The 12,746-nt window shown below is 41.0% G+C and overlaps 1 protein-coding gene across 1 annotated transcript; it reads right to left on the reverse strand.

The window, feature by feature from the left end:
• Positions 1-1,341: 1,341 nt before the first annotated feature.
• LOC123756201 (zinc finger protein 716-like) lies at positions 1,342-2,313 on the reverse strand. Its single transcript, XM_045739282.2, has one exon. It carries the CDS (start codon positions 2,311-2,313, stop codon positions 1,342-1,344), a length of 972 nt encoding a protein of 323 aa, XP_045595238.2.
• Positions 2,314-12,746: the final 10,433 nt, after the last annotated feature.

Below are 12,746 nucleotides of genomic sequence, written 5' to 3' on the forward strand. Positions count from 1 at the left end.
ATATCGAGGAGTGACCGCCGTGTACCAGCCAGCCACTCACGCCCTCCCTCAAGTCATCTGACTCACCCACATTCTCCTCCCACAATACTCTTTTTGCTTTTATTCACTATATATAGACGTTATTTATAAGTACCTACATTCGTGTTCACCATAACGAACCACTAAATTGGCATGCAGTGACAGGCAGTGGCAGCCTGCCACTCCCTCACCTCACCTGACTTGCCACCATTCTCCACCCACCATACTGTTTTTGCTTTTATATACAAGTATTTACATGTTTTGTTCACCATAACTGTAACTAAGCTTGTATGGTGAGTTAAGGCACAAAGACGTAGGATCTCACACAGTCAGCTGATGGCTGCCGCCTCAAAGCCAGACGCACTAATATTTCTCCTCCAACAATACTGTTTGTGGTGTTATTATGCTATATACACACATTATGTACCACTATGTACATTATATATAAATATCTAACCTGTTTTATTCACCTTACTTGTACAAGTAAACTGGTATGGTTACCATCGTGGTAACCAGTAAACAACACCGTCATCTGCACGGTGGCGTCGTGCAGACGACGCCACCAAAATGGCGGCTCCCAACCTTCTCCTCTTGCTGTTTACACCCTCTATACACACGTTATATATAAGTATCTACATTTGTGTTGTGAACCACTAAGCTGGTATGCTGAGTGCAGTGAGGCCACACAGTCAGAAGACATCGCCTCCACCCTCCCTCCATGGCGCACAGCGCTAAATATCACCACAATCCTGCTATTATCAGAACCCTGGTCAGTTTTATCAGTCAGGGGTCTTCTGTAATAATATCATCGCTACATAATAGCATGAACAAGTATATTATGGCATTTTTAGGCGTCACAAGCTGAACAGTTAGCTCATGCTGCATGCATCAGGGTTGGTTGCTCACTCCCCTAACACCCGAGAGTTTGGCCCACGATTTTTTTTAAATCGTCTGTTTACAAGAGTTTACTGATGAAGGTGTGTGGAACCCCCATGTATCCGCGGGCCGTATAAATCTTGCGTAGTACTCCAACACATCATATCACATGATGCGCAGGTGACTGGAACAACTTCCAACACGTCATATGACGTGATGCACACTTTAAGGGTTAATCTAACAAATAATTATAATATGATACCAAATATGATAATATGAACCAAATTTGAATAATAATAGGTACACTGTAGGAAAATTTTAAGAATATTAATAGGTAAATTGTAGTAAAATGGGCAAATTGCAGTAAATTTGAAAGTTTATTAACAGGCACAGTGTATTCTAATTTTGAGATGGCACTCTCACTATCCATACAATATTTTAAAATTCTCACACACCGAGCACAGTTGTATGCAGCTGAATGTGTTTGTTCATATTTCCAAGCTGAGTGTATCTATTCCCACAGTGTGGGCACATGTAAGGTTTGTCACCATGAACCACCATGTGGTTCTTCAGATAGTCCAGTCTGCTGAATAGTTTGCCACACACAGAACACGGGTAAGGTCTCGTACCATTATGTCCCATCATGTGTTCCTTCAAGTTGCCAAGTCGGCTGAATCTTTTCCCACAGTGATGGCACAGGTAGTTTTTAGCACCAGTGTGGGCCATCAGGTGCTGCTGCAAAATATCATTTCGAATGAACCTTTTCCCACACTGTGGACACACATAAAGTTTATCGCCAATATGGACGAGCATGTGCTTGTTTAACCCACTGCGGTCGCTGAATGTTTTTCCACACCGGTCACATGACGGCCTATCTACCACCATTTGCTTCTTCAGTAGTGTAGATCTTTCCCCAGACTCTGGACATGCTTCTAACTTCTCACCAGTATGCCCCAGCCTGCCTTGTTCCACAGTCTTAAGTAGTATAAATTCTTGGCCAGACTTGGGAAATACTTCTGACTTCTCACCAGGATACCGATCACATAACGTAGGCTTCACACCACTACGTACCGCCCTTCGTAGTGTGGATCCTTCCCCATACTTGGGACTCTCTTCTGACGTCTCAACACTATGTACCGCCCTCCGTTTCCTCAGTAGTGTGGATCCTTCCCCATACTTGGGACACTCTTCTGACTTCTCACCAGTATCTTTCACAGGCTTCAGTAGTGTAAATTCTTGCCCAGACTCCTTGGGACACACTGCTGACGTCTCACCAATGTACCCCAGCATACTGGCGCCTTGTTCCTCAGTCTCCTCATGCTGAGGATGAGTCGTGACGGACACATTACTCTCTTTCGAAAAATTATTAAGTCGAGTGAATACGTCGACAAACTTGTAATCTTTATAAGAGGTACTCATAATTGTGTTCACAACATTGACTAAATATTTATCTATAATGTGGAGTGAGCTGTCGAAGTAGTAACGTGTTCGAAGAGTAACTAGAAAATGCAACTTTCTCCCAGAAGTAAATTATAAGGCAGAATAGTCTTCAAGACAACAAGAATGGTGCAGACTGTTAAATGAATGGTTTCCTTGATGTTCTGGTATATATGGCCCGCTTGTGTCGGGGCCCAAGTACCCTCACCTCACCTAAATATAGAGAGGTGAGGTGGTAGTGCTTGATCCCAACACAGGCAACACATGGACGGATGAGCTGTTTGATTACTTAACACAAGATATTAATACTAAAGAAACCTGGTCACCATTTGGTCCGGGAGACATCTCCCGTCACGCAGGGTGCAGTTGCGCCTCCACAGATCTCCAGTATCATCTTTTGATACTGGTAATGACTCAAAAGGGCCACCACTTACGGGCTATTCATGCCCGTGCCACCTCTTGGGTGGCTTAATCTTCATCAATCATCAATCGTTAGCAGCGTTCACGCAGGGTGCAGTCGCACTTCCACAGATCTCCAGTATCATCTATTGATACTGGAAATGGCTCAAAAGGGCCACCACTTATGGGCTATTCATGCCCAAGCCACCTTTTGGGTGGCTTAATCTTCTCTCTCTCTCGTGTTTGTCCACCATCTGGTCACCATTTAGTCCGGGAGACATCTCCTGTCACGCTGGGTGCAGTCGCACCTCCACAGATCTCCAGTATCATCTATTGATACTGGTGATGGCTCAAAAGGGCCACCACTTACGGGCTATTCATGCCCGTGCCACCTTTTGGGTTGCTTCATCTTCATCTTAACACATTCATAAGGGAGACATCTCCCGTCATGCAGGGTGCATTCGCACCTCCACAGATCTCCAGTATCAGCTCTTGATACTGGTAATGGCTTAAAAGAGCCACCACTTACGGGCTATTCATGCCCGTGCCACCTTTTGGGTGGCTTAATCTTCATCAATCAATCTACTAAAGAAACTACAGAAGGCCTCTTGGCCTTTAGAACATAATAACATAGATAACTGCAGAAGGCCTATTGGCCCATAGGAGGCAGCTCCTATTTATAACCACTCAATCCCACTTATATACATGTCCAACTCACATTTAAAACAATCGAGGGACCCCACCTCCACCACGTTACGCGGTAATTGGTTCCACAAATCAACAACCCTGTTACCGAACCAGTATTTACGCACGTGTTTCCTAAATCTAAACTTACCCAATTTATACCCATTGTTTCGTGTTCTGTCTTGTGTTGGTACTTTTAATACCCTATTAATATCCTCTTTGTTATGTCCATTCATACACTTATGAACATCGATCATGTCACCCCTAACTCTTCGCCTTTCCAGTGAATGCAATTTAAGCTTTATTAATCTTTCTTCATATGGAAGATTTCTAATTTGGGGAATTAACTTAGTCATCCTACACTTTACACATATAAGTGAATTTATATCCATTCTATAGTACGGCGACCAAAACTGAACTAATTAACAAAGATTAACAAAGCTTAAATATTAAGCTTTAATATTAACATAAGAACAAAGGCAACTGCAGAAGGCCTATTGGCCCATACGAGGCAGCTCCTATTTATAACCACCCAATCCCACTCATATACATGTCCAACCCATGCTTGAAACAATCGAGGGACCCCACCTCCACAATGTTACGCGGCATTTGGTTCCACAAATCAACAACCCTGTTACTGAACCAGTATTTACCCAAGTCTGTCCTAAATCTAAACTTATCCAATTTATACCCATTGTTTCGTGTTCTGTCTTGTGTTGATATTTTTAATACCCTATTAATATCCTCTTTGTTATGCCCATTCATCCACTTGTAAACCTCTATCATGTCACCCCTAACTCTTCGCCTTTCCAGTGAATGCAACTTAAGCTTTGTTAATCTTTCTTCATATGAAAGATTTCTAATTTGGGGAATTAACTTAGTCATCCTACGTTGGACACGTTCAAGTGAATTTATATCCATTCTATAATATGGCGACCAAAACTGAACTGCATAATCTAAATTTGGCCTAACCAGAGCAAGATATAGCTTAAGAACCACACCAGGTGTCTTGTTACTAACGCTTCGATTAATAAATCCCAGTGTCCTATTCGCCTTATTACGAACATTCATGCATTGATCCTTTTGTTTTAAATTCTTACTAATCATAACTCCCAGATCCATTTCACAATCCGACTTCGCAATCTCAACACAATCTCAGTCAGACAGTCAGGTGCTGTCACAGTGAGAGGTTGTGTTAGCTGGAGCTCTGGAGTAACATTATTATTGCAATAATGGAAGGATTAGTTAATGATTTGGTGAGTTTGGTTGGAGCTCTGAGAGCAGAGATGGATTCCCTGCGGGAGGAGGTACGACGGCTGAGACTTCGAGAGGAAACGAAGGAGGAGACCAGTGTTGACGAGACCTCATCGTGGAGAGTAGTGAAAGACAGGGGTCTTAAGAAGACCTTGACAAGGCCGCCTACAGACGCCCTAAGGACGGCAAATTCATTTGCCGTGTTGGAGGACGAGTGCTGTAGTGCGCCTGCAGCGAGGAAATCAGTGAGGAACGGCGGAGCGCAGGCTGCTCAGAAAGTTAGGGCGGTACCAAAGCGAATTTTGGTTGTGGGAGATTCCCAGGTGAGGTATTTAGACGGAACGTTTTGTGCCAGAGATAGGGGGAACAGATTAAGGGTTTGCTATCCGGGAGCTGCAATTGGTGATATTGTTGAAAACATGAATGATATTATGACGGGAAATGGGAACAAACCCATTATTTGTATTAGTGCAGGGGGTAATGATGTTGGGCGAGTTAGGAGTGAGGAACTAATACAGAGATTCAGGACAGCCATTGAACTAGTTAGGAACAAGGGAGGAATCCCGATCATATGTGGCATTCTTCCAAGAAAGGGAGTGGGAAATGAATGGATGTCGAGGGCACTTGGTGTAAATTGCCGGCTGGAAAGATATTGCAAATCAAATGCAATATCTTTCATAGACAACTGGGAACACTTCTATGGAAGAAATGAAATGTATGCTCATGATGGGGTGCATCTATCGAGGGCTGGGGTTGTTGCTGTTGTGAACTCGTTGGAACCAGTGGTTAGAGGTGTTTGTTTGGGTTTAAACTGTTAGTAGACAGTGGTATGGGAATTGATTTCGAGGAAGGAGGTAATAAAAGTATGTGTTCGTGGGAGAAAAGAATTGGCAAAATGATCAGGGAAAGAAAAGGGCCTCAAAATAACAATTCACTTAGGATATATTACACTAACAGTAGAAGTTTAAGAAACAAAATTAATGAATTAAATGCTCTTGTCTGCACAGAAAAAATAGATTTTATTGCACTTACCGAATCGTGGATGAACGTAGAAAATAGAGAACTATTAGCTGAATATCAGATAAATGGATTTAAACTATTTCACACAGATAGATGTATTAGACGAGGAGGGGGAGTAGCCTTATATGTTAGGGACAATTTGAAATGTAGTCTCAAAGAGGGAATCAAAACTGAGCCACACACAGAAACTATTTGGATAGAATTAAACGAAAAAGCAAATAATACTATAATAGGAGTTATATATAGGCCACCAAATTTAGACAGAATGGAAGCAAAGCATCTATGGAATGAAATATCTAGAGCATCTAGATCTAACAGTATTTATGTCATGGGTGACTTTAATTTTAGTGGAATAAACTGGGTGAACAAAACAGGGAATAGTAAGAACATAAGAACAAAGGCAACCGCAGAAGGCCTATTGGCCCATACGAGGCAGCTCCTATTCTATAACCACCCAATCCCACTCATATACTTGTCCAACCCGTGCTTGAAACAATCGAGGGACCCCACCTCCACAATGTTACGCGGCAATTGGTTCCACAAATCAACAACCCTGTTACTGAACCAGTATTTACCCAAGTCTTTCCTAAATCTAAACTTATCCAATTTATATCCATTGTTTCGTGTTCTGTCCTGTGTTGATACTCTTAATACCCTATTAATATCCCCCCGGTTATGTCCATTCATCCACTTGTAAACCTCTATCATGTCACCCCTAACTCTTCGCCTTTCCAGTGAATGCAACTTAAGCTTTGTTAATCTTTCTTCATATGAAAGATTTCTAATTTGGGGAATTAACTTAGTCATCCTACGCTGGACACGTTCAAGTGAATTTATATCCATTCTATAATATGGCGACCAAAACTGAACTGCATAATCTAAATGGGGCCTAACTAGAGCAAGATATAGCTTGAGAACCACACCAGGTGTCTTGTTACTAACGCTGCGATTAATAAATCCAAGTGTCCGATTTGCCTTATTACGAACATTTATGCATTGATCCTTTTGTTTTAAATTCTTACTAATCATAACTCCCAGATCCCTTTCGCAATCCGACTTCGCAATCACAACACCATCTAGCTCGTATCTTGTAACTCTATCATCATTACCTAACCTCAGAACTTTACATTTATCAGCATTAAACTGCATCTGCCAATCCTTTGACCATTTCAAAACCCTATCTAGATCAACTTGAAGTGATAGTGAGTCCTCCTCCGAATTAATTTCCCTACCGATTTTCGTATCATCGGCAAATTTGCAAATGTTGCTACTCAAACCTGAATCTAAATCATTTATATATATTATAAACAACAGAGGTCCCAGGACAGAGCCTTGAGGCACTCCACTTACAACATTTTCCCACTCTGACTTGATTCCATTTATACTAACTCTCTGTTTCCTTTGGTATAGCCATGCCCTAATCCAGCTTAATATAGCACCCCCAATACCATGAGACTCTATTTTTTTAATCAGTCTTTCATGTGGCACTGTATCAAAAGCTTTGCTAAAGTCAAGGTATACAACATCGCAATCCTTACCACTATCAACTGCCTCAACAATGCTAGAATAAAAAGATAACAAATTTGTTAAACATGAACGGCCATTTATAAAACCATGTTGCGACTCAATTATTAATTTATGTTTTTCCATGAGACTCTAACTTTTTAATCAGTCTTTCATGTGGCACTGTATCAAAAGCTTTGCTAAAGTCAAGGTACACAACATCGCAATCCTTACCACTATCAACTGCCTCAACAATGCTAGAATAAAAAGATAACAAATTTGTTAAACATGAACGGCCATTTATAAAACCATGTTGTGACTCAATTATTAATTTATGTTTTTCAAGATGAAGACGAATTTTATTTGTTATTATAGATTCGAGTAACTTTCCCACAATAGACGTTAGGCTAATTGGTCGATAGTTAGACGCAAGTGATCTATCTCCTTTCTTAAAAACTGGTATCACATTAGCAACTTTCCAAAACTCTGGCACTCTACCTGACTCTATTGATTTATTAAATATGGTTGACAGTGGGTCACAAAGCTCCTCTTTGCATTCTTTAAGCACCCTGGCAAACACTTCATCCGGCCCTGGGGATTTGTTTGGTTTGAGTTTTACTATTTGTTTAAGAACATCCTCCCTGGTAACTGTTAAACTCGTCAACCTGTCCTCGTCCCCACCCACATAGACTTGTTCGGCTGAAGGCATATTGTTAAGTTCCTCTTTAGTAAATACAGATACAAAATATTTATTAAAAATACTACTCATCTCTTCATCACTATCTGTTATTTGACCTGTCTCAGTTTTTAATGGACCTATCCTTTCCCTAGTCTTAGTACGATATAACTGAAAAAACCTTTTAGGATTTGTCTTTGCTTGCCCTGCTATGCAAACTTCATAGTTTCTTTTTGCATTCCTTATCTCTTTTTTAACATTTCTAACCAGTTGTATGAATTCCTGTTCTAAAGTGACCTCCTCATTTTTAATCCTTTTGTACCAAGCTCTCTTTTTACCTATAAGGTTCTTCAAATTCTTTGTTATCCACTTTGGGTCATTGGTATTCGATCTATTCAATTTGTATGGTATACTACGTTCCTGTGCTTTGTTTAGAATATTCTTAAATAAGTTATATATTGAATCCACATCGAAATCCCCATTTACGTCACCTATCGCTGGGTTCATGTCTCGCTCCAAGACCGGCCCCCACCCCATACCCAAGACTTTCCAATCAATTTGACCCAAAAAATTTCTAAGGCTATTAAAATCAGCTTTTCAAAAATCTGGCACTTTAACAGAATTTTCTCCTACAGGTCTATTCCATTCTATGCTAAATCTGATTTCTTTGTGATCACTGTTCCCTAGCTCACTCCCTATTTCGATGTCATTAATTTGTGTTTCCCTGTTAGTTAACACTAAATCTAAAATATTATTTTCCCGTGTTGGTTCCTTAATGTGTTGCGTAAGAAAGCAATCGTCAATTAATTCTAGAAAATCTTCTGCTTAAGAACATAAGAACAATGGTAACTGCAGAAGGCCTATTGGCCCATACGAGGCAGCTCCTATTCTATAACCACCCAATCCCACTCATATACTTGTCCAACCCGTGCTTGAAACAATCGAGGGACCCCACCTCCACAATGTTACGCGGCAATTGGTTCCACAAATCAACAACCCTGTTACTGAACCAGTATTTACCCAAGTCTTCACTATTCCCTGTTTTGTTCAACCAGTTTATTCCACTAAAATTAAAGTCACCCATGACGTAAATACTGTTAGATCTAGATGCTCTAGATATTTTTTTTTTGAGATATATACAAGAGTTGTTACATTCTTGTACAGCCACTAGTACGCGTAGCGTTTCGGGCAAGTCCTTAATCCTATGGTCCCTGGAATACGATCCCCTGCCGCGAAGAATCGTTTTTTCATCCAAGTACACATTTTACTGTTGCGTTAAACAGAGGCTACAGTTTAGGAATTGCGCCCAGTAAATCCTCCCCGGCCAGGATACGATTTCATCCCATGATAGATTTCATCCCATAGATGCTTTGCTTCCATTCTGTCTAAATTTGGTGGCCTATATATAACTCCTATTATAATATTATTTGCTTTTTCGTATAATTCTATCCAAATAGTTTCTGTGTGTGGCTCAGTTTTGATTCCCTCTTTGAGACTACATTTCAAATTGTCCCTAACATATATGGCTACTCCCCCTCCTCGTCTAATATATCTATCTGTGTGAAATAGTTTAAATCCATTTATTTGATATTCAGCTAATAGTTCTCTATTTTCTACATTCATCCACGTTTCGGTAAGTGCAATAATATCTATTTTTTCTGTGCAGACAACAGCATTTAATTCTTTAATTTTATTTCTTAGACTTCTACTGTTAGTGTAATATACCCTAAGTGAATTGTTATTTTGAGGCCCTTCTCTTTCCCTGATCATTTTGCCAATTCCTTTCTCCCACAAACACGTACTTTTATTATCTCCTTCCTCCAAATCAATTCCCATACCTCTATCAGCTGACAGTTTAAACCCAAACAAACACCTCTAACCACTTCTTCCAACGAGTTCGCAACAGCAACAACCCCAGCTCTCGATAGATGCACCCCATCACGAGCATACATTCCATTTCTTCCATAGAAGTGTTCCCAGTTGTCTATGAAAGATATTGCATTTGATTTGCAATATCTTTCCAGCCGGCAATTGACACCAAGTGCCCTCGATATCCATTCATTTCCTACTCCCTTTCTTGGAAGAATGCCACATATGATCGGGATTCCTCCCTTGCTCCTAACTAATTCAATGGCTGTCCTGAATCTCTGTATTAGTTGCTCACTCCTAACTCGTCCAACATCATTACCCCCTGCACTAATACAAATAATGGGTTTGTTTCCATTTCCTGTCATAATATCATTCATGTTTCCAACAATATCACCAATTCCAGCTCCCGGATAGCAAACCCTTAATCTGTTCCCCCTATCTCTGGCACTAAACGTTCCGTCTAAATAAAGTGAAGTGAAGCAGAAGATTTTCTAGAATTAATTGACGATTGCTTTCTTACGCAACACATTAAGGAACCAACGCGGGAAAATAATATTTTAGGTTTAGTGTTAACTAACAGGGAAACACAAATTAATGACATCGAAATAGGGAGTGAGCTAGGGAACAGTGATCACAAAGTAATCAGATTTAGCATAGAATGGAATAGACCTGTAGGAGAAAATTCTGTTAAAGTGCCAGGTTTTCGAAAAGCTGATTTTAATAGCCTAAGAAATTTTTTTGGTCAAATAGATTGGAAAGTCTTGGGTATGGGGTGTGGGCCGGTCTTGGAGCGAGACATGAACCCAGCGATAGGTGACGTAAAAGGGGATTTCGATGTGGATTTAATATATAACTTATTTAAGAATATTCTAAACAAAGCACAGGAACGTAGTATACCATACAAATTGAATAGATCGAATACTAATGACCCAAAGTGGATAACAAATAATTTAAAGAACCTTATAGGTAAAAAGAGAGCTTGGTACAAAAGGATTAAGAATGGGGAAGTCAGTTTAGAACAGAAATTCATACAACTGGTTAGAAATGTTAAAAAAGAGATTAGGAAAGCAAAAAGAAACTATGATGTTCGCATAGCAGAGCAAGCAAAGTCAAATCCTAAAGGGTTTTTTCAGTTATATCGTACTAAGACTAGGGAAAGGATAGGTCCATTAAAAACTGAGACAGGTCAAATAACAGATAGTGATGAAGAGATGAGTAGTATTTTTAATAAATATTTTGTATCTGTATTTACTAAAGAGGAACTTAACAATATGCCTTCAGCCGAACAAGTCTATGTGGGTGGGGATGAGGACAGGTTGACTAGTTTAGCAGTTACCAGGGATGATGTAATTAAACAATTAGAAAAACTAAAACCAAACAAATCCCCAGGGCCGGATGAAGTGTTTGCCAGGGTGCTTAAAGAATGCAAAGAGGAGCTTTCCGAGCCACTATCTACCATATTTAATAAATCAATAGAGTCAGGCAGAGTGCCAGAGTCATGGAAGGTGGCTAATGTGGTACCAATTTTTAAGAAAGGAGATAGATCATTTTTGTCAAACTATCGGCCAATTAGCCTAACGTCTATTGTGGGATAGTTACTTGAATCGATAATTGCAAATACAATTCATCCTCCCCCGCGATAACAGCTTGATGGTTAAATGCAACCTCAGAATACTGAGAAAAAAAAAATTGTACCACTTACGGGCTCTTTATGCCCGTGCCACCTCTTGGGTGGCTTAATCTTTATCAATCAATCAATCAAATCACAAAAATGACGGGAGACATCTTCCGTCACGCAAGGTGCAGTCGTACCTCCACAGATCTCCAGTATCATCTATTGATACTGTTGATGGCTCAAAAGGGCCACCACTTACGGGCTATTCATGCCTGTGCCACCTTTTGGTTGGCTTCATCTTCATCTTAACATATTCCATTCCATCTCCTGTCATGCAGGGTGCACTCGCACCTCAGCAGATCTCCAGTATCATCTCTCGATACTGGTAATGGCTCAAAAGGACCACCACTTACGGGCTATTCCTGCCCGTGCCACCTTTTGGGTGGCTTAATCTTCATCAATCAATCATCATCAGGGCACATCTCCTGTGCCAGGTGAGTACGACTGGCTCACCATAGCACGTGCGTCTTAGAACGTTTTGTTTCGAGTAGCTGATTCTAAAACAACCACAACGAATCATCTTCAGTGTAACTCGGACGCTTGAGAGAAATACCACACATGTTCAGCGTCATTGACATTCACCAGCAACAATGTAACACTCGACGAGTCTAGTTCCTCCTCTCTCAAGACGCTACAGCCTCGCCACAGAGCAGACAACCAAACTCCAGCTGCATAGAGCTTCCATGCTCTCATCCCGCATTCGAGCTCCTCGGCCCCGCCCGCATTCAGAGCGTTACGCCCTACACTCAACCCGCATCCGAGCTGTTTACTCCAGGCCTCACTCAGGCTCTTTGCCCTGCTCCAGGGTTGCCTCAACTACTACGCCACTTCACTACATTGTCAACTAACCGACTGCTGTAATTAAGACTGTATTAAATAAATACAAAATATAACTAAACTCTGTATTTCTAATCACCCAAATACGTACACGTAAATATACGTTACATCTGCCGTGGAACGCTGCCTGCAACCTCGTCACAGCTGTGACTTTCAACATAATCATCTCCTACACATCTGACAGCCTTATCATCATCTACATCATGCGGGATCTACAGCCTGTCCTGCCGACTCTCCGCCACTGCCAGGGCACTGCTGGTCCTATTGGGTCTCCCAGCACAGCTGCTTCTTCATCAGATTCATTTACCACGTTCACTGCATCCTGCTACTCTGCCGACTCAAGCATTTCACTTGCGCAGTATAGGACCTACAGCTTGCGTTTCCGACTCTTCGTCGCCTCCAGGGTAATTCAACTCTAACAGTGATTCCATCGTTGTCTTGACTGCTTTCCTACATTCCCTACTATGGTCCTGGTGCCCGAGCATATGCTCCCTGGAT

This window comes from Procambarus clarkii, chromosome 36 (assembly GCF_040958095.1).
Source record: "Procambarus clarkii isolate CNS0578487 chromosome 36, FALCON_Pclarkii_2.0, whole genome shotgun sequence".
Lineage (NCBI taxonomy): Eukaryota > Metazoa > Arthropoda > Malacostraca > Decapoda > Cambaridae > Procambarus > Procambarus clarkii.

Excerpts from the sequence above, each read along its gene's own strand:
- LOC123756201 (XM_045739282.2), bottom strand. The coding sequence starts at position 2,313 with ATGAGTACCTCTTATAAAGATTACAAGTTTGTCGACGTATTCACTCGA.